Genomic DNA, 23,488 nt, shown 5'->3' with positions numbered 1-23,488 from the left:
GATGAAGAGCAAACTTTGGGGCACACGAGTTAATTTTGAGAGTTGTTTTTTTCAGGAAGTTCTAAGCTTTGAAAATTGTTATTCTCAGTCTATACATGGGAAATAGGGGGAGGTTTTTCTATACAGAGAAATCTTCAGCACTAAAGAAAAACAAAATTGCTCCCATTTGAAGTCTTATTGCATTCCAGCCCTGAATTAAATTATTTGATTGTTCAAGCTGCATGTCTGGACTCTTAAACTTTCTAAGTAAGCACAGAGTCCTGTAGGAAATGCATTAATAGTCAGAAAAAGTAGCAGCAATTCCTTCTAATCCAAGCTTTTTGTACTGTTCAAACTCTTCTTGAAACAATGCATCCCTTGGCCTCCTAAAACATAATTGCATTTCAACCACTTCCTTCATCCCAATTGCAATTTGGAAATGTAAAGCAGTCACCCCATTCCACTAAAACATATATTGAGGGAATATTTAAGTGATCAGGGCCCCAGTGATAAACTTGGAATTTCAAGTAACATCCAATAAAATTGAGTGGTTAAGGTTGGTAAAAAACCTTTAAGGTCATTGAGTCCAACCCTCAGCCCACCTTGTTCCAGATGTTTTTGGAACACTTCCAGGGATGGGGACGCCACCACTGCCCTGGGGAGTGCTTCACAACCCTTTCCATTAAAGAATTTTCCCTAATCTCCAATCTAAACCTCCCCTGGAGCATTTTAAGGCCATGAATAATGTCTTTGAACATGGAATTAACACAGGCGTGAACCCACAAAGGGATTTGGGAAATGAAATGATGATTTTTAAAGCCTTTTTTCCTGCTCCCTTCACCCCAATCCCAAAGATTCAGTAACACCTGATAGACTTTGAAACTGGGGTGCCCTGCTTTTCCTGTAGTTTGCAATCCAGAATCTTTGCCATCCTTCTGGCCTCTTTTCCCCTGTTATGAAAACTACCCCCGATCCAGCAGGAGCTCGGGATGGATTTTAAATCAGAGCTTTTGCACTTGCACTCATCTGATGGATGCGACTTGACTGCTCAATTATGTAAGTGCAAAGAGCCTATTTTCATACATTTATTAAAACCATCCTGCTTTTGTTTCCATAAGCCTGCCTCGAACCCAGCACAATATCACCATGAAGCCAAATTTCCATAAGCTAAGCCCAGATTTCAGTGTGGCTTTGGGGGCCTTGTCAGGAAGGATAAACTCAGAGCTGGGAAGGTCCCGAGCTGCGCAGAAGCTGCTGCGGCTCCTGACGCACGTCAGGGTTTGCCCACTGCTGATGGATGGTCACAAACATCACTGGAGGTAATTCTGAGAGCACAGCACGGATCTGACAGGTACTGCTATGACAACAGGCAGCACAACTGCCTACATTTCCCTGGAAGCTCCAAAAATAAACATTCCAGGACATGTTTATCCCGAGCGGCTCCACCGTCCTTTGTCCTCCTCTTTGCAAGGCTTTTTTTTGGCTTTTCATACAGAAAATTCATTGAGATTCTGGGCTGGTGGGCTGGGTTTGGGTGGGGTTGAGGGCATTTTCTTCATGGAAGGTGTGGGGTGGTGGTTTGGATTTGTGCTGGGAACAGGGGGCACAATACAGGAATATTTCTGTTGCTGCTGAGCAGAGTTTGGGGCTGGGACAATTCCCTGAGGAGCTTTTCCAGTGCCCAACCATCCTTTGGGAAGAATCTTCTCCTGATTTCCAACCTAACCCTCCCTGACACAACAGGTAACACCCTCCAGATTCCCTCCCCAGGCCAGCTCTATTTCCTCTGGAATAAAAAACCAACAGAGACAAGAAACCTCATTTTCACTGAGAGCATCTTATCCCTTTCTCTCTGACTTCAAAAGGCAAAACAAACAGGTATTTTATGTAAATGTGGACATTAGAAACAAAAAATAGAACAGCAAACATCAAATTCCTTTTTCATAGGCAACTCAGCTTCCACTGGCACAGCTGCAGATGAAAGTAGCAGCTACAAATTAATATATCATAAGGTCTTACCAAAGGAACTGAATTGTCTCAAATGCCAAAAGTAAGACCAAAGACTAAATTATTTTCATTTACGGAACCGTAGGGAGGAATTGCTTTCATGTTCTGAGTTATGTGTTTAGGAGGAACCTAAGTTTAGCTTGTCAGCTTCTGACAAAAGTTAACAACAATTTCTAAAACATTTCGGAATCATTTCCAAACGTGCTTTCGATGGGGGAATGGAAACAAGACAAAATCACAAAATCCCTGCCTTTTTTTGTAACTGCTTTTACAGTTCCAACTCCTTGTGTGTGCTTTCCTGGAGATGCCTGGAATGAACAATCTGCCTCCAAAGCACTTCCCAAGCCTAGCCAGAAACACAGGAAAACTCCCTGATTGCTTAAAACTGTTAAATACAGATATTGTGGCTTGAATTTCCTGAAAATGTGGGCACAGACAAACCCTACAACAGTTGGATTTTTAAGGTGGAAAAGTATCCTAAAAGGAATTTTAAGACACTTCCAGCTCCTCCTTACAAGTGCATTAATGGTCCCTTATCCACCTCTCCCATCCCTCAGTGTTTTTTTCCATCTCCATTCCTTGGATATTGTTGTTTACAGTAAACCAGGGGAAGATCTGGACCAAAATTTGGAAGTGAAAGGAAAAGCCACTGCATCAGTTTGAATATTCTTTTCTTTTACCCCCAAAATGCTGATGAGCCACCTGCAAACCAATGTCACCTTGAACACAATGAACACCTTGAACACCTTGAACAATTTAGTGGCAATTCCACCAAACTGGTAACACCAACACCTTGGACTCGGAATCAAAAAACTGCTTTGTTAAAATGAGAATTTTACTACATTAGACAAGTCAGCAAATAAAGTATTTTACAAAAAATGAAGAATTCTCTTGTTAGATATGAAGATTTCTTGTGTTCGTTTTGGCATGAAAGGTGGGAACACAGTTTGGCTCCTTGAGGTGTTGGAACTGAGGCATGGGATGTCATCCTGAACTTGGGATGTGATCCTGAGCTTGGGATGTGATCCTGAACTTGGGATCTCATCCTGAACTTGGGATGTGATCCTGAGCTCGGGATGTGATCCTGAACTTGGGATGTCATCCTGAGCTTGGGATGTCATCCTGAGCTTGGGATCTCATCCTGAACTTGGGATGTCATCCTGAACTTGGGATCTCATCCTGAACTTGGGATGTCATCCTGAACTTGGGATGTGATCCTGAACTTGGGATGTCATCCTGAGCTTGGGATGTCATCCTGAGCTTGGGATCTCATCCTGAACTTGGGATGTCATCCTGAGCTTGGGATGTCATCCTGAGCTTGGGATGTCATCCTGAACTTGGGATGTCATCCTGAGCTTGGGATGTCATCCTGAACTTGGGATCTCATCCTGAACTTGGGATGTCATCCTGAGCTCGGGATGTGATCCTGAACTTGGGATGTCATCCTGAGCTTGGGATGTCATCCTGAGCTTGGGATCTCATCCTGAGCCTGGCACAGCACTACTGGGAGGTAGAAAAGAGAGAACCCTGATGTTTTTATGCACTGGACCAAAACCAGGCAGGCAAAGTTTTCAGAATAATTTCTGTCACTGTTATGAGCGCACAGATTTTTATATATATAATATATATAAAAAATATATATATTTCTATATATTTATCCCACTGGTGAAGGTCAAAAAATAGAATACTAAATTTGAACTAAACTTATATTTGCAAATATTTCCTGTAATCCAGTCATTCACAAGCTTTTCTCCATTTCCCCTCTTCCCCCATGGCTATAACTTTATCTCATCTAGAATATTTGAAGCCACTGCTTAATCCAGAGTATTTTAATCTGGAAGCAAAGCACTGCATGGAGAGGAGCTTTAGGAGAAACCTCCTAAAGGACTGGTCTAAATAGGAATTAGAGCTCCATTTTCCAGCTATTTTTAATTCTTTTCCCATTGTTTCACACTACCAGATACATTCCATGCAGGAAACAAATGAAATTATGGATACATTTAAAATTGAGTTCCCTTGATTTGGTTCATGGCACAGAAACTGCCCAAGGAGGTGCTTTCAGAAACGACACAAAATTGCACATTCAGAGTTATTTCTATGGAGGGGATGCCACAGCTTTAAAAGACAAAATTTCTTCTTAAATTTCATCTGGTTTTCTTCAATAAAACTTTATAAGGGTGGAAATAAATGGAGCAGATGGACAAAACAAGGTATTTTACAATGCAGCTTTCTGGGCTAGGAAACCACGTTAACTCCAACAGGAAAAATGAAAAGCACAGAAATCAACTGAGAAGAATTTCCAAAGGAGCTGGTGCAATGGGAATGGAAGAAGGAGGGAATTAGGGATGAACAACCCCCCTTAGGACATCTGAAGATCCTCTTTAACACCAAAAAGGCTGGGAAATGTTTTTGTTTTAACTTTAAATACTACTCAGATATTCTGCAGACACTGAGGGGAGGCAGGATGATTCAAAGATCAACACATCCCATTTCTGCTTCCTCAGGACTTCATGCTCAGCATGGAAAAGACAAGACTATTTTTAAGGATAAAAATTCCAAGTGTCTGTCCTAACTGTGAACCATCATGCTTTGAATTCCTCCAAATTTTCCACGAGGAACTGCCTGTGGAAAGAATTCCTTTGTGCTGCTTTAAGGAAAAAATCAGAAGCAGGGAAAGGTTCTTTTTGTACCTTTGCTCTTTCCTTTGCTTGGCCAGAATTTCACGGTGCCAAATAAAACCCAAGGTGAAATCCCTACCCCAGTGAACACTGAGAGGTCACCTGGCAATAATGTGAAGAGAACACAATTCCAGACTGGTTTGGGTGGGAATGACCTTAAATCCCACCCCTGCCATGGCAGGGACACCTCCCACTGTCCCAGGTGCTCCCAGCCCCAGTGTCCAGCCTGGCCTTGGGCACTGCCAGGGATCCAGGGGCAGCCACAGCTGCTCTGGGCACCTGTGCCAGGGCTGCCCACCCTCACAGGGAAGATTTTTCTCACCAGTATCCCATCCATCCCTGCCCTGCGGCAGTGGAAGCCATTCCCTGTGTCCTGTCCTGTCATTGTCACCACTAGAAATGAAGGGATGGGACAATTTTCAGGCTAAGAACGATTTACTGCTCAGACAAACATCAGTCTCAGAGTCCCTGAGATTTCAGAGGAGCAAGCATTCGGCCATAGCTCAGAGCAGTCACAAGTTCTTTGTTGCAAGGCAATCTAGAACTTTCTAACCCCATGGACAGCTGCCACAGGGTTTATTTTGCTTTTCTGACCCATCACCTTTACTCACTTCTGCTGCACTGAGGATGCTTTTGTCCAATGGGCTTCTGTCTCACAGGCACACATCTGCTTCTGTTCTAACTTCTGAACTCTCAGCTCGTTCCATACAGCCCCACCCCTGCATTATAAACCTTCACCATCTCAGCAGTGCAGTTTCTCACTCACTTCAGGCAGATTCTTACTTACAACTATAGAAATAGGAGTTTATGGTTTTTCTGCTTAATATCTGTGTATTGTATTTTTACATCAATCCAAGGCTGCAGATCAAACCCTCCAGTGTCTGTTTGGGAGTTTCTGTTTTTCTGATTCCCACAGTGTCCCTCCATCCCTGTCCCCAGTCCCTCTGCAGCTCTCCTGGAGCCCCTTCAGGCCCTGCCAGGGCTCTGAGCTCTCCCTGGAGCTGCTCCTGCCCAGGTGAGCCCCCCCAGGTGTCCCAGCCTGGCTCCAGAGGGGCTCCAGCCCATGGAGCAGCCCCATGGATCCTGTCCGTGAGCTCACTGTCCCTCCTGTGCTGGGCTGGCACAAGGAACACTCCCTGCAATCTGACCACACTGTAACTGCCCTGTCTCCATTTAGCAAAGCCACTTAAAGCATTAAGAATGTCCAACCACAAACCTTCCCAATCCTGTTTCAATCTCTCCCAAACTTCAGGAACCCCAGAGTTCTCCTGTTCACAGGTAACACATGCTGGGAGGGTTTCCCAACACCTCCAACACAGCTCTGAAGGCACTCAGAGTTGCTGAAGCAAAACCACTTTCAAAATGAATAAAAAAAGAAATAAATCCAAAGGGCTTCAGATGTTCCTCATGAGCTCTCAAAGGGCTCCTTATTTCAAACACCAGGTGCTTCCCAAGCATTCCAAACCAGCAGGAAGAACCCAAAGATGGCTCAATCTCCTGACTCCTACTTATTCAGAACAGATTTTATTAGGGAGTTAAGGAGACTTCAGAAGCCAAGATTAAAGTTATGGTGCATTTTTATAAGGAGAGCAGGAGCTGTGGTTCAGGATTTTATATAAGGAAACACTGACAACTTTACAGCCATGGTAGCTTCCAGTAAATGCAGAAGAGATTTCTCCAGGCAACTGGTAAATATAATGTTTTTCCCTTATACTTTCATCTCAGTACACATAAAAGCATTTGACACATTTAATAAAATGTCACCAGCATAAAACACTGCACAAAGAAATGCTAAATAATGACAGAACTGCAATTATTGGGGAAAAAATGAGCATTAGGAACACTTTCAGCCTCTCTCTACATTACTGGGGTGATGGAATTTGGATTTAAAAACTTCCTTAATTCTTCTTGAACCAGAGAAAACATTCCTGGACATACAACTCCATACAACACCACCTAATGTGAGGTCATATGCAAAACATGCAATTCACCCTCCAAAGAATAAGATATGGATAGAAAAATATGTAATTCACCTTCCAAAGAATAAACTGAATTACTTTAAGATTTGGATAGAATTTCACTGCACCTGCAGTCAGCTCCAAAGTCCAGGTTCTCAAACTGACACCACCCTAAATTTTAGGCAGCTTCCAAGATCCCTAAACCAGGCCACTACAATGCTCTTCCAGAGGCAATATTTCAATAATTCTTTGCATCAGAGGAGGAGGAGAAGGCAGGGCAGGCCGGCTGCAGCTGCTGTTTCCAGGCAACCCCGGAGTTGTGGAGAGCTCTGGAGCTTCTCCCTCTGTCCTCAGCTCTGGAGCCTCTCCCTCTGCTCTCAGGATATGCAGCCTCTCCCTCTGGACTCAGGAGAGCTCTGGAACTCGTCCCTCTGTACTCACTTGTTCTGCATCATGTTCATGATCACCCAGTCGAAGGGGTAGACGTTCTTCCCAATCAGGTTCTTGAACATGATGAATGTCTCCATCAGGAAATCCTAAAAGAAGAGATAATATTTGGAGAAAATGGGACCGAGGAACTCCAAGGGGTGGTGGCAGTTATTGATGATTGCACTCCAAAGGGGTCTTTGTGCTCTGCTTCATCGAAAAGACATTTTTCATTAAAAACACACCTAAATCCTACTCAAGCTCATTTATACATGATGCCCATAAATCCTACAGTAATTTCATTTCAGAAATTATAAAAACAGTAATCCCACCCTTAAGCAAAGGGATTCATCAAGAGGATCAATAATGGGATTCATCAAGGTCAAGCACTGGCTCACCAATTATGCAAAAGGAGTTTTTACTGGAAAAACCATCATTTTTTTCCATACTATGGACAAAACCACCCAGTTCTTCAGTGTATTGTGATACATCTGTCACAACATACTCTTGGGAAGTTGATAAAAGCACACTGGTTCATGGAAAGAGGAAAAGAAATCAAAGCTAAATATTTATTTAACTCTTAGGATTGCACTAAGAATGCTCCCAGAAGTCAGGTGATGAATAATCCCTCCCTTCATGGATATTCTCCAGAAACTGAGATTATTTATGAATTAAAATAAAAACATCTCCCAGCTCAAATCATCACCCCTCACCTGGGGCAGAGGACAGACATGGCTTGGACATCCCAAAATTGGGAGGGACCCTCCCTAAAGGGAGCAGCAGGAATTGCTTCTGTAAGTGAAAAGCTGCCCAAGAACAAGTTAATTTAACAGCATAAACCAATTTATTTCCACACAGCTACAAACACACAGTTCTTCGGAGCAGAAACTTTGTGTACTTTACAATGTAAATCATCTCCTACAATTTGGGAATCTGTAATTGCTATCTAACAATTTCAGTAATATCAAATGCTGCGAGAAAGATAAAGGGGAAAAGAGAACTTCATGCAGAAAGTCCTTGATCCACTTCACACAGAGATAAAAATGAACTTTCATTCCAAGGTTAGAATATCTTCCCTTTGATACAGTTTCTCAGCAATGGTATTTATCTGGTCTATCTTTAAAATGTCAAATGCCTACAAAAAAAAAAATCCCCAATATGTTCCATCAACTGGACTTTTAACTAAGACTGGTTTCTGTGTAACCTTTTCAGTGAGAAACCAATCTGAAGTCCCTGCTCTCATCAGTCTTTGTTCAGCTCTGAGAGCCAGGATCTTCAGCAGATTTATCCTTTAATCCACTGTTCTGTTCAAATGTTTTCCTGGCTCAGAAATTCCCCATCAGTGGATGCAGGGAGCTGCAGAGACTCTGAGGACATGGCTTGGGGATCAAGAACCCCAGAATCCCTGACTGGTTTGGGTGGGAAGGACCTTAAATCCCATCCCATTCCACACCTCCCACTGTCCCAGGGTGCTCCCAGTGTCCAGCCTGGCCTTGGGCACTGCCAGGGGTCCAGGGCAGCCACAGCTGCTCTGGGAATTCCAGCCCAGCCCAAAAAAGGGAACAATTCCCAATTCCCAATCTCCCATCCAGCCCTGTCCCCTGGCACTGGGAGCCATTCCCTGTGTGCTGTCCCTCCATCCCTGTCCCCAGTCCCTCTGCAGCTCTCCTGGAGCCCCTTCAGGCCCTGGCAGGGCTCTGAGCTCTCCCTGGAGCTGCTCCTGTCCAGGCTGCTCCTTCCCGATCCCCATCTTTCTGCTGGAGGCTCTCACTTCCCAAATATTGCTGCAAAAGCACATTGTGCAAACATCCCCCCTGGATTCAGGGAAAATGAGCTCAGATGGGTTTGTGTGACTTAAACCAACCCAGTTACCCCAGCTGATTCTGACCAGCTGACAGCTGCTCTGGGCACCCTGTGCCAGGGCCTGCCCACCCTCACAGCCAGAAATTCCCAATTCCCAGTCTCCCATCCATCCCTGCCCTCTGGCAGTGGGAGCCATTCCCTGTGTGCTGTCCCTCCAGGCCATGGTAAATATTGTCTCTCCGTGTTTGTTATCTCACAAAGCAAGGTGGAATTTCCCCTCTCTGCAATTATCCCAGACCCACCTGGACCCTGCCCTGGCAGGGGCTGCACTGGTGATTCCCAGAGGTCCCTTCCAACCCCAGATGTTCTGGGAACATCCAGGGAACTGGGTTCCACCATGTGCAGAACATTCCTGGTGAAAGAGCTCCTCTGCCATTTTACAACATCAGCAACAATCACAGAATCCCAGAATTCTGAATTGGGAAAAGCCCCCCATGACCACCAAATCCAACCTCTGATTGAGCACCACCATGCCCAGTGAACAGATCCTGCTGCTTTGGCATGGATGGACAGCAAGTCTGGAGCTGCTCCTGGTTCAGGTGTCACCACTGCCACCACTCCTCCACCCCACAGCCTCTCCTCCAGCTCAGGAAGATCTGCCTTCAGTTAAGAGCTCAATTTGCACATTTCCTGCTCGTTTTTTCTGTGTTTGGGTGACAGAATTCCATTGATGATGGTTTGGTTCCTTCCTGAGCCTGGGGGTTCTGACCTACTTTGCTGATTCAGCTCTGCATCTCCACCCCCTGATATTTACATTTTAATAACCCCACACTCACCCAGGTACTTTAAATAATGCTCTGTAACAACCGAGCTAATTATTGATCAAATAAAAGGCTCCTGATGCTCACCTGGGGTTTATGCACTCATAATATTGCTCTTTTTTCCATTTTATGGTTCTCATAGAAAAGAAAATGATTTGGATGAATTAACCTCATTTTATGAGGAAAACTCAGGGTTTTTGAGGGGCTGGGAAGAGAGGGAAGCCAGCAGGACAAGAAAAATCTACTTATTTTCAGAATAACTGGAAGCAGGACAAATATTTCTGAACATAAAAACCTGTACTAAAGGAGGAAGGGTTACAACTCCTGCTCTCTCTTCAACTACAAATACAAATCCTATTTAATAGGAAATAGAATTCACAGCAGGTAAGACCCCTAAAAAATTCCCATCCACTGATGGAAAGGAAACAGCCTGGGCTCAGCTGAGATTCTCCACATGGCAGAACATTAACAGGCACTTTTTGTCAACTAAACCAAATGTGTCTCAAATAAAAATATTTTTTACCCAGTAAAAAGAGGGAAAAAAATCAGTCCCAGAAATAACCTCCCTGATCTCAGACAACATTTCATCTCAGGATGACAGCAGAATCACAGATTTTGATTTTACAGAATCACAGCAGAGTCTGGGCTGGATGGGATCTTAAAGCAAGAAATTCCTCTTTGAACAGACATTCCTTAATAAATCTAAACTCTCTATTCTGCAGAGAGGTAAAAGACTGGTTTTATTGCACTCCACCTCATCTTTTTGAAGACTTTTGAGGCCAAATATGACCATTATAATAATCTAAACCTGCCACCTACATAACACAGACCATAAAGTTTCCTCCAGCACTTCCAGCCCTGAGCTTCCAACTCCTGCTTGAGCAAGAGCAGAGGCTGAAGGAAGATTTAAGGATCTCCAGTGGTGAAAAAGAAACCACAGCTTAAGTTTTCCCTTTTTCTTGCCTTTTTTTTTTTAAGAAGAAGCTTTTCATTTCTGCCTGGCTGAATTTAGTCTCAGTTCTAAATCACTGATTTGTGATTAAATGGAATCCTCTGCAATAGGAGGTGCAGTTGTCCCCTCCAGCTCTGGGTTTAAAAGCAAAGATTCCTGGATTTCAGTTCTACTGGCTGAGTCAAATGAGAGTGGCACCAAAAATTGCTGGGTTAAAGAAGTGAAAAAATCATAGAAAAACAAACAGAAAGAAAATTTAGTTTACTCCCTGTAGTTTCCTTTACTCACAGGGTCAACAATGCTCTGCCAATAAACCTCCACATCTTAATGAATATTATTTAAAATCAGCTCTGAGCTTTAGAGATGCCAGAGCAGGTGCAAAAAGTGGCTGAGAAATGGAACAGGGCAAAGAGCTGAAACCTTGCCCAACACAGGCAGAAAGAACATAAATTCAAGATAAACTGGGAAGTCCAAACATTAAAATCACACAAAAGAAAGATCCAGACTTGCGTTTCTCTTCCCTCTGCTGTATCCACACTCTTATCAGCCCTTTATCTGCACTTAGTTTGGGAATGTTCTGCTCTCTGCTGAGCAAAGAGCTCAAACCTTGCCCAACACAGGCAAAAGGAGAAAAACACAAATTCAGGACAAACCGGGAAGTCCAAACGTGAAAATGACACAAAGGAAAGGTCCTGGCATTGTTCTGGTGGGGCTGGAGGAAGAGGAGAAGCTGAGGAAGGGCCCAAGCCCAGCTGGGTGGCAGAGGGGATGATGTGTGGTCACTGCTGGAGCTCAGCCAGGGGGTTGTGTCCCCTCCCAGCCCTGCCTGGCCATATGGCAGTGCCACTGCCAGGTTGTTACAGACTTATCTCCTCAGCTATAAACTCCCTTCTATTATGCTTTAATTAACTTGGGTTGTTGCCTTAGCCAGGCTACCCAATGACTCTGAGAAGACAAATTTCAATTATTATTGCTTATTTAACAACTAAGGGCATCTTTAAGGTTAAAGTGTTTTGCATAAAAGGGAAAAGGGAAAGTGAGCAGATCTCTAAGTAAAAGCTACTTCAAGAAACAAAATCAGGACATCTGGAAGATTTAACACTGAAAGTTCCTTTCCTAAGAAAGCCTTTTTTATATTCTTTTTCTTCTTTCCTTACCAGATTTAAGTAATGTCTCATCACTACTATTTTTACTGTTTTCTTTTAATTGCCTCCAATCCACTGCCTCATGTTTTAAAGCACTGAACAGCTCCAGCTGTACTCCTGTGCATGTCACAATGCCTAAAAAATTATTTTCTATTAAATTTATAATGCCAAACACATTTTGTTCACATCTCACAAGTGCATTTAATGACCAGTAACAGGAAAAAAACCCAAACACAAGCTGAGCCATCTTATGAAGAGATAAAACAAATGAAACTCACCACAACATCCGACCTCATCTTGCCAAAAGTCTTGATTAAATGGGCATAGTGGTAATCCTCCATTTGCCTCAGGATGGCTGTCATGCAGGCCACAAAACTCCCCTGGCAAAAAGCAAAGGAAAGCAATCCATTATTTAGGATAATGCAACACAATACTGGCCAGCAAAACATAATATTGCTAGAGAGAACCACAGAATGCAGTGGAGATAATTCTATCATTAAAATTCATTAATGGATATGCAAAATTCTGTCAAGGAAACAAAAAAAAAACCCTTCTCAAAAAGTTTCCAATTTCATGGGTTTATCACCGAAGTTTTTGCGACATATTCTTCTTCTAAAAATTGCTCAGACATTAAAGTGTCTGCAAGGTAATAAACAGCACTCCTAAAAATATCACACAATATCAGCATTTGCATTTGGAAAGTCAATATTCTGCTCAAGGAAGAAATCTTTTCAGAATTATCATATTGAGCATTGAGCTAAACCAACCCCAAGTTTTCATTTCGCTGCGTGGTATTTTCAGATACGGTGATGCTTAAAAAAACACCACCAAAATCCAGTGAATTCCATCAAACCAGAAGAGCAGAACCATCCAGATCTCTCTAAAAACACAGAAAGGGTGAAAAATGACTAAAATAATGTTTAGTTTTTCCTTCTCGTGGGTGAAAGTGTTGTAGTAGAAACAATCCAACCCATTCCCAAGGTTCCTAGATGTGGTAAAATGGAGCTTCTTGTCCATCCTCCCTCTCTGCCTATCTGCTAAGAGCCTGTTAATGATGTCCACATCTTTCCTGGTCTTTAATGCAGGAGGAAAAACATTAAAAATTAGTAAAAACCCCTTCAGAACTACTTAGAAAATAAGTGATTCTTTCTGTGGTTTGATAGAATTGCAAATCCCCATCTCTGTGCTGTTTTCCAGGTTATTCCATGCCACAGCCCAGAAGAACACTCAGGAATTTTCTCTTCATAAAGGCACAGAGCCTTTATTGTTACCTTTAAGTTCAGCATTAATTTCAATTTAAAATCTTTATTTCCACATCAGTCCAAGTAACTGAGATTAAACCTGAAATGACACTGGGTCACCTGCATGTGCTCTGAGCCCTCTTATTTACAGAATTTACAGGTTAACCTTAAATTCCACCTGATCAGCACTCCTGGAATTTGCTTTTCTCCTGCAATGGAGCTGAGATCTAAACTCATACAGGACTGATTTTGTCCATGTGGAATATTGGATTTTCCAGAGGATGCCAAGATGATGGGAGCTCTGTGGCACCTGCAAACTCCATGAATATGGAAGCAAAGTCCACCTGAGCTGCTGTTCTGGGATATCAAAAGAACTTTCTAACAAGAACAGAATCTGGGGCTCTACAAAGACAACATTTCCTACTATGAAATGGAAATAAGACAGGACCATCTCAAAATCCAAACATTAATTGTCAAATCAGTGCCTAACGAGCTCCTGGCACAGCAAACACTGGGTTTGATAGGAGCCAATAGGAGAGCTGGGTAAAAACCTGGAATGGCTGCTGGAGCTAAAAATAAATACAACAAGCCAATAGAAATGGAACACGAACAGGAGGAAATTCTGTAGGGCTGTAAGTTTTAGTTAAAATGACAGAAACTTGTTAAATTTTGTCATTTCAGCTCAGGCTGAGCCCCCAAAGTGGTGCTGAGCAGACTGGGTGCTGGTCTTTAAGCAGTTATCAACACTTCTTCCTGTTTCCCTGCATCAAAATAATGATTCATGCTCATCTTGGTGTTTATCTTGGTGATAAAAACCCTTCCTTTGATACAGAATTGTTCCTTGAATCCAACATTCCATCACACACACACATCCCTGCTCCAATGCTGATCTGCACATCCCCACCTGCAAACCACTGCTCAAGGTTCTGCTGGAAGGAAAATCTATTTAATATTAGGAGGAAAGTACAACTACCAGTCATCATTTCCTTTGTGAGGTATCACTTGCAGCCAGCGCACTCTTAATTACAGTGCTAATAAAGGTTTGTAATTATTTAGAGGTAATATTTGTACTCTAGGTGTTTTTAATATGCTCTAACTAGTTAGCAATAGGTAACAACATGATTAGATTTTAATCTTAAGTTGATTTTTAATCTTTAGTTGTATTTGGAGATCATTGTCATCATCTACAGTCCAGCACTGGAAGCAATATATAGAAAAAAGGTACCTAATTCTCTAAAAAATCAATTTCAATTTAGCCATAGGAATAATTGCAAAGCTGTGTTTACCCAAGCAGTCCTGCAAGGGGTTTCCATTGTGCTGGGCACTTCTCAGCTATTTATTCACTGAAAGAGTGGCAGGCCTTACCCTGCAAGTCCTTCCCTACTGCAAAGCTCAGAAATGAGCTGGTCACACAGACAGGAAGATCATTAAAGAATATCCACTAGAGAAGCATTTTGCCAGCAGGTTGCTGCAATTCCTGCCTCTCCTGGATTGTTTCTCCCCAAACCAGGGACACTGAGGGTCCCTCTGGGCCAGTGGGGCTGGGAAGTGCCTGGTGGGAAAGGGCCTGGGGGTGCAGAGGGGTTGGAATGAGCCCAGGTGTGCCCAGATGTGCCCACATGTGCCAGAGGCCACTGGCTCCTGGACTGGAGCGGGATTTGTGTCACCACAGGCAGCAGGAACTGTCCCCTGATTCCTGAAGCTTTTCCCAGGAGCATCACACCAGGAAGGGCAGGAGGAAGACTCAAAACAAAGCAGAATCCCCCCCAAGGCACAGAAATTTCTCTCTATGTATAACAGTTCTCTTCATGTATTTCTCACACTACTAAAACCAACATTTCTTTTTTCATAATAGAAAATCCCACAGTAAATTCAGCAGCACCTTCAGAGACAAAACTATTTCGTGGCTACAGCAGCAGGATAAAACCAAGTGCAAAATGTTGCCATTTATCCCATTTTTTACTGAATACACAGAATATTCAATTTCCTCAGGACAAACCTTGCCTCTTGAACAAGAGAATAAAACATGTGAGCCTTTCTCCTTGCAGGAACAGAAGCTCACACCTGCAACAGTGGCAGTGATAAATATCTGGGCAGTCTCCTGCTGCCACAAACATTCATTTGAAGCATCTTTTTGCCAATCAAGATGCAGTAAGGTATTTTCAGTGACAAACTTTGCTTCCAGAGCTCCTGGAAAAGATGTGAAACCTCCTTTACCTGACGTGACTTAAGGAGTTCAGAGCCTCCCCAAGCAGCAAAACCAATTTTAGGTCAAGCCAGGGAAGTCCATGCAGAATGCAGAGCTCTGACATGGGAGTTTAGAGGTGAAAATGAGTTTATTTAGTCTTCAAACCTTGTTTTACACCATGAAATACTTTACAGATCCTCATTTGATCTCTGACAATTCTGTCTTGGTGAACAGAAAACTTGTTTTAAAAGGAAAACTTTTCCAGCACTGAGTCCCTGCAGGAGTGGATGCAGGGAAAGCAATTTGGGAAGGAAATCAAAGGGGTTTCACAGAGATCACAGCCAAAATCCAGCCCTGATTGTGGCCCTGGCATCTGAAGGAGCTGACAAGAAAGGGAGAGGGAATATGGACACAGGGAATGGCTCCCACTGCCAGAGGGCAGGGATGGATGGGAGATTGGGAATTGGGAATTGTTCCTGGCAGGGTGAGGAGGGGCTGGGATGGAATTCCCAAAGAAGCCCTGGATCCCTGGCAGGGCCCAAGGCCAGGCTGGACACTGGGGCTGGGAGCACCTGGGACAGTGGGAGGTGTCCCTGGGATGGGATGGGATGGGATGGGATGGGATGGGATGCCATGGGTTTGGATGGGATGGGATGGGATGAGGATGGGATGGGATGCCATGGGTTTGGATGGGATGGGATACCATGGGATGCCATGGGATGCCATGGGTTTGGATGGGATGGGATGCCATGCAATGGGCTTTGAGGTTTTTCCAAACCATTCCACAATTCTGTGATTCCAAGATCACAGCAGCTCCACTGAAATTCCCTTTGCACAAGGTTTATTTGTTAGGAAGTTGATGGTAACACAGTGGGAATAGACAAAAAAAATTCCCTGATTCAAAAGTGCTTTGCATCAACTTCTGTAAAAAGCAGGCGAAAAAAGTTAATGAGATGTTTTAGCAACACCATTTATCATCTTTCTAAGGCTCTTTTGCAAAAAAAAAAAAAAAAAAGTCCATTTTAACCAAAAAAAATGTTTCTCTTTTAAAAGCTCCATGCAGTGTCAGTATTGAACAGTGCCCTTCAATGGAACCCACAGTGCTCAGGAGTTCTCAAGGTCAGTACATTTATTTCTGGTTTTCTAAATGCATTTGCCTTTCCTCATGGTTTTTTTTCCTCCCTCTGCTACACTAAACATTATTTCACTGAAAATCTACAGAACTGCCCTCAATAAATCTGATTCAGGTATCTTGGTTTACACATCTATTAATGCTGATAATAAAATTATAAATGCAGTCATAAAATACAGAAAACAACTGAATTTATGGGAATGGCCAGTACTCAAACAGTAAAAAATAAAAAGGAAAACCCATAAAAATGTTTTAAAGTAATTTTGCAAAAATGCAGCACTGAATATGGAAATATAACCCTGGTGCCAGTGCCTCACCACCCTGACAGGGAAGAATTTCTCCCTAATATCCAATCTAAATCTCCCCTCCTTCATTTTAAAGCCATTCCCTGTTTTCCTGTCACTCCATGCCCCTGTAGATATTTCCTTCAAAAAGTCACTGAGGAGGAACAATAAAACCAAAGCTATGACAATGAGAACCCCTATTTTATTTATCAAATACAATTAATGTTGGAAGCGTTGTAAAAAACTTTGATACAGACCAGGAAAAGAATTAAAGGACAAGATAAACCTAAAGAGAAAATGATACTGGTGACAAGTGGCAGTCCCAGTAATTGGGATAGCCCACAGGTATTTGGGATATTGTCTCTGCAGTACTGAGGGACCACTATGACAAATTATGGGAACAAGAGGAAGAGAAATGATCTTTTAAATGATAATCTTCACACCAGACAGGTGATGCTGCCAGATGAATACACTCCTAAAAGCAACAGCCATTTTGAAGACAAATGATCCCACTTTTGGTGCTTCTCATCCTCCTGTTTTAATGTAAATTATTTAGCAGCTGCTTTATGGAGGGGCTCAGCGAGCATGAGAGATAAGAAACGTGTGCAATCCAAATTTAATTGATGAAACCACGCAGTTCGCAGATCCCTGGATTAAAAAGCTCCTTGCAGGAGGAGGTCTCTTTGGGGAGGCTTTTGCATTTTGTAATTAATTCCTACCTTTGGTTCACTCAGCACATCAACCCCCACACCATACCCTGGGGGCTGTTCCCTCCCCAGTTTTGGGACAGAACACAGAGGACATGGGAAGGTTTATGGGATGCAGGCTCTGATGTGCTGCTGTTCTCAGCTCTCTGAAGGTGACCCAGTCCTTGCAGACAGGAACTACTGCCAGGCTCTCATCAGTGGGGAAAATAAAGGGGAGGGCTCTCTCCACATTTGCATGATATCAAAATGAAATCCCCAGCACAGGCAATGTTCTCATTCCCTCCTCCCAAAAGAGCAGGAAAGTGATGAAATCCAGAAAGACTCATAAGAAGCTGGTCCTTTGTTCTGACTTCTCTGACTTCAGCTGAGTTTTCTGTTATATTTTATATTAGAGCAGCAAATTAATGCTATTTACACAAATGCATGTATCAATAACGGTAAATAAGAGAAATACAATTTCCAGACAGGTCACATTTCAAGTGAGAATTTCTGTTCCAATATTGACAGATAAGAGGAGCTGAACAGATTAATACCCAATAGCAGCAAAGAGGGGATTTCACAGGAGTGAAATTGTTCTTCTCTGCCTACAGGAATGTCCTCACCTTACCTGGTTCTTCCCTTGGAATTTGGCTCCTAAATCACTCATTCCATCCCTGCCATGGCAGGGACACCTTCACTGTCCCAGGTGCCCCATGTCCAGCCTGGCCTGGGACAGTGCCAGGGATCCAGGGCAGCCACAGCTGCTCTGGGAACTCCATCCCAGCCAGGAATTCCCAATTCCCAATCTCCCATCCAGCCCTGCCCTCTGGCACTGGGAGCCATTCCCTGTCTCCTGTCCCTCCATCCCTTGTCCCCAGTCCCTCTGCAGCTCTCCTGGAGCCCTTTTAGCCACTAGAAGGGCTCTGAGCTCTCCCTGGAGCCTTCTCCTCTCCCAATTGACCAATCCCAAATCTCCCAGCCTGGCTCCAGAGCAGAGCAGAGCAGAGCAGTTTTTACCTCATCTCACAGGCACAAATTGTCTCTTAGCACAATTTTACTTCACCTGTAACTTCTGCAGATTGATCAATTTTATAGAATGTGTGCAAGGTTTGCAAGGAGCAGAGGAAAACTTCCACAGCATTTCCCTTGTCCAACAGAGATTCATAAGCTCAGGTTTCTATATTTTCCAGGAGCTGTCTGCAGGTGTTGGGAGAAGCAGCCATATCTGCATTTTACACCCTCTCAAGGAACACAGACCTGTTTAATACCTTACATTTAATTAAAGGGAGCAGTAAAGCCCTCATCTGCAGAACCTGAACACAAGAATATGTGGGCTGAGAATCCAAGAATGACCCAATTCTTCCCTAACATTATTAAATTTGAATTTTGTTTCTTATTAAACTCACAGCAACTCAGAAGACTTTGGGGGATTCTCTCAGACAACTCAGTGCTAAACAATGTGCAGTCTCCAGAAGAGCTTCAAAGGTGCCTCATGAAAAGAACATGAAATCAATCTCTAAGCTGCAATCTAAGCAAAAGATGAACTTTTCTATTGTGGAAAAGTGAATTAATTAAACCCCTTCTTTTATTATCATTTGGGACGATGACCAAAACGTTCAGCAGAATAAGCTCCAACAGGATGCTGCTGATAAAGGCTCTTTATCCTGATCCTGCCTGAACTCAGCAGAAATCCAGCCCCAACAGGACAAAAGGAGACCAGCAGCGAGGTAAAGGACAAACTGCCTGAGGTAAATGAACAGTGGGGACCCAGGAAATTCCTGTCACACACAAGAATTTTGCTTTTATATTGATTTTGAATTTGGAAGTTAAGAAACAAGCTGAACATGTTAAACATATCTCATTCCCTTCCCCATTCCATGGAAAAGCCAAGATCACAGAATCCCAGACTGGTTTGGGCTGGAAGTGATGCCTCAGGTTTGGCTTTTCTATTTTTCATATTCTGTGCTGCTTTAGTGTGTGGGGCTGGGCTCACATCAGGGATGCTGAGCTCTGTGCACAGAGCAGGGACACAAAACAATTCCTGCTCCAGCTGGGCACCAAGGACAAATGACCCAAATCTCATCCCAGGAGCACAAACCCCGTGGGCTGCAGAGAGAAAAACAAGCAGGGTGGGACTGCAGGGGCTAAAGCTGGAATGGGACAATGAACTGCAAGGTGCAAATGGAGCAGAGCTGATCCCAGGGACAGAGCCCGTGCCCGGCCGTGCATTTTGGGGCCATTTTGGTTCATCTTGGGTGCAGCCCTGGCTGGGCTCTGGTGCTGCCCAAGGTGGATCCATGGAGGAGATGCTGTGAATCAATCCCTGCTTTACTCTGGAGCTCTGCCCAGCCTCTGCTCTGGTCAGCCCTCACAAGGCATCAAGGGGACCTTAAGGCTCATCCCATCCCACCCCTGCCATGGCCAGGGACGCTTCCCACTGTCCCAGCTCCCTCCAAGCCCTGTCCAACCTGGCCTTGGACACTTCCAGGGATCTCCTCCTGAAGGAAAGAATGGAATATTTGCTCAGGAAGCTCTGCTGCTTCCAGATGAAGCTAATTCAGGTTTCTCTGTACTTGCAAGTCAACCAAAACCCACCTAGAATATTTTAGGAGAATGACTTATTTATTTTCTCACTAAACCAAAGGTGCAAAACATGTTTTGACAATTTTCCTCATGACAGCCAGCACACTCCATGTATTCCAGCAAAAACAAAACATTTTGAAGTGTTGGTTTTCCACCACCAAAATAAATTCTGACCTATAATTGAATTTTATTTTCCTCCCCAACTTTGTTCTGGCAGAAATCAGAAGGGAAAGAAGTAAATCCCTCCCAAATAAGGAGTCGTTTATCACATTCTAACAACAACACTCCCACATTAACAACAGGATTAGAGATGGATCTTCAGCTCTGGAACTGCTTTCCCCAGCTACAGCCCCGGCGTGTGGGCAACAAAAGCAACTTAAGTTGAGAGATGTTTTTTAATTACACATCCACACTTAAATAAGAACTAATCTCTCCTTGGAAAAAGCAATTAAAACCAAACCAAGATTAAAATCAGTGGTTTAAAACATGCCAAAGTGAAAATCAGCTCCTGGGCTGCAGGGGCAGGACAGAGAATGTTCCTGGGAAGGGGCTGGTTTGATCCAGAGCTCAGCTCAGTTCCTACACCATTCCAAGAAAATGCATGGATATCCCATGATTCACATCCTTTTTTTTTCCATATTTTTCCTCCCACCTGGGCAGTAACCACAGGACCAAGCAGAATCTCTTTTCCAGGCTCTGATATTCAGCTTCATGCCCAGACTCACCCAGGATTTCCCATCCCAGCCCTGGAGATCCAGGAATCTGCCCCAAGGGGAAGGCAAATCAAACCAGCAAAGGCAAATCAGCTTTAAGACTGATTCAGAATATAAAATAAATATTAAGAAAACAATTAAAAACCTAAAATCAGTGCACAGGCTACTGCAAAACCTCAATGGAATTATAGAGATTGGAACTAAATTTTCTTTAAGGCCCCTCCCAGCCCCACCCAGTTAATATCATAGAATTCAAATATTTCTGTATTTCTGAATGTTACAGTACTACTTAGATATACTAAAAATACAAAAAAATGGGAAAAGAAAAATACTGAAACATCCCAATTATTCTTTCTCATCTTTCAATCTCAAAACATGAGATTTTTTTTCTTACTTTTGTAATTTCCCTGCATTTAAAACCACCCCAACTAAATTTTTTGAGGGCATAACATTTGAAACCCCAGCAGAAAATCAACCAACCCTGAGTTATGGCAGAGCCTACAACACTCATCCCACTCTTGACATTTGGCAAAAATGAGATTTGTAACTTCTCTTGCTATGGCTGAAAAACATTCATCATCTGTTGAGGAGGTAAATTTAAGCATTATTTTAAAATGCTTTAAAAATACCTCAGAAAAGCTACTTAGAGCAAGACAAAATGATTTTCAGAGCCAAGGAAACAGCTCTGATTAGGTTGTCCCTATAAGTAACTGTGAGGTATATGGACAATTTCTGCATAAAGAGAGCACAAACATTACCCAAAGTCATTAACTGCTAGGCAGGAATTAATATGTTTACAATTCAAGCCAAGTGATAAATATGAATATATAAAAGGCAAATATTCATTGCATCCCTGTGAATTATTAAAACTCTTTCTTTCCTTAATAAATGGAAAACATTCTGCTTTTTCCAGTTACTGGGTTTTTTTTCTAGGCAGGAATCTTAACCTTGTAACTTTTGCTAACACCTGAAATTTAAGAAAAAAAATATTTAAAAATAAAAGGCCAAAGAAAAAAAAAAATATCATTTAAAGTTCAAGTCTGGTTAACTAAAATTTTATGAAAAACCCCACATCATGAATTGCCTGTTAAATGAGCTCCTATGGAATATCAAGGCCAGGTTGGATGAGCTTTGGAGCCACCTGGGATCATGGAAAGTGGCCCTGCCCATGGAAGGGGTGGGACCTGATGCTCCTTAAGGTTCCTCCAAGCCAAACCATGATGGGATTCTACAGTGAGAAGAGCAGGGGTTTGTCCTTTCTTCCCCCCAAGACTCGGTGTCCCTCGTCCCAGCCACCACAGACACCTGTGACATTGTGTCAGCTTCCATTGTGCCACCACCTGTCCTTTTGTCACCACCTTCAGTCCCCAGGAGCTCTCCCACAAGACAACAAGTCCCTCATTAGATAATCAATTGCTGCAGATCTCTGTCGCCTGGTAATTGATGTGAAATAACAGAATTATGCTTCCAAACAAAGCTCATTAGCTCACCACTCCATCTCAAGTAAAGCCCCGGTGATGTTTCCAACCAGGCTTCAATGAAAGCTTTGATTTCCACCAGCCCACAGAGAAGTAAAACAATTCCTTAAATAAATGGAGCCTCCAGAGCTTGAGGGGGACATCATAGATGGCAGGAGGAATGAGAAGGGCCACCGAAGTGACAGCCTGGGGAAGAGAAAGCTCCAAGGAGAATTTCTTGTGGCCTTCAATATTTAAATAGGGCTTGGAAGAAGGATGGAGAGAGACTTTTATCTTCCCACTGGCAGAGGGCAGAGTTAATGGGATTTTGGGAAGGAATTCCTGCCTGTGAGGGTAGGAGGCCCTGGCACAGGTGCCCAGAGCAGCTGTGGCTGCCCCTGGATCCCTGGCAGTGCCCAAGGCCAGGCTGGAGCAGCCTGGGATAATGGAAGGGTCCCTGTCCCTGGCAGGGGTGGAAGGGGATGAGCCTTGATGTCCCTTCAACCTAAAGCACTCTGACAAGGGATGGAGAAGTTCCCTCCTGAGAAGGGGTCACACAGTCCCAGATTCTCCCATGTGGATGGATTCACGTTTTCCTGAGGTTTCCAAACCCACAGCAGTGGGGATGAAAGGAGAAACAGCTGCTGCTCACAAGTTTCACTGTGTTAGAACCAGGAGCAGCAGCTGAAGCCAACAGGAGTTGAATTTCAAACAAATAAGATACAGGACTTTTACTGCTGGCATTTCTCTTTCCCTCCCAGGGATGATGGGAGCTGTGCCATGGGGACAGGCAGCAAAGGCAGCTCCACAAAGGGAATGCACAAAGGCAGGAGAAGGAGAGTTTGGGGACAAGGAGCAGCCTCCACCTCCCATCCAACCAACACCCCCACCCAGGCCTGGGCACAGGGCTGCTGAGAAGGGAAGGACGTGGGTACACTCCATTTGTTAGGGCACTGCTTTGAATTCCTAAAAGTAAATTGGGGAAGTGCCACATTATTATCAAATTATAACTTTATTTCTGGTTTTTCAGAGATTTCATCCTTTTCCTCCCCACAGCCCTTCCAGTTGGGCTTTTCTGTAATACTGATGGACATCCCTTGGATATAAAGCAGCTGCTAATTATGCTCCTCAACCACTGCTAAGTATTAATATTTAAAGTCCTGAACTTGTTTAAAAATTGAAGAAAATCAAAATGTGGTGCTGCTTTGAATGGTTTTTAATTCAGTGTCCCCAAGCCATAAAGGCCAGAGCCGTTTTTCCTGCACTGTGTTTTGAAGAGCCACAGACCAAGGATTAAGAAGGACTTCATGTGGCCTCTGCTGTCAATTGTAAACTCATTTAATGTCATTATCAGGCTCTCCATATTTTTCAGCACAGGACTTTTTGAAATATCTTGGGCTTTTAGGATTTCCAGACTTTTCAAAATAACTTCTGT

General features: G+C 43.3%; 1 protein-coding gene across 4 annotated transcripts in view; it reads right to left on the bottom strand.

Annotated features, from left to right (window-relative positions):
* Window positions 1-23,488, bottom strand: part of DOCK1 (dedicator of cytokinesis 1) — a 278,248-nt gene that overhangs the window by 113,401 nt on the left and 141,359 nt on the right. For all 4 annotated transcript variants that reach the window (XM_058810726.1, XM_058810728.1, XM_058810727.1 and 1 more), the window contains exons 28-29: window positions 12,048-12,149; window positions 7,064-7,158 (exon numbers count right to left, since the gene is read on the bottom strand). In XM_058810726.1, coding sequence (XP_058666709.1) covers window positions 7,064-7,158; window positions 12,048-12,149 — 197 coding nt within the window. The remainder of the gene's footprint in view (window positions 1-7,063; window positions 7,159-12,047; window positions 12,150-23,488) is intronic.

The sequence above is a fragment of the Ammospiza caudacuta genome, chromosome 9 (genome assembly GCF_027887145.1).
Source record: "Ammospiza caudacuta isolate bAmmCau1 chromosome 9, bAmmCau1.pri, whole genome shotgun sequence".
Lineage (NCBI taxonomy): Eukaryota > Metazoa > Chordata > Aves > Passeriformes > Passerellidae > Ammospiza > Ammospiza caudacuta.
The sequence above is the reverse complement of the archived record's forward strand: the minus strand, read 5'-3'. Positions and strand labels throughout refer to the sequence as shown.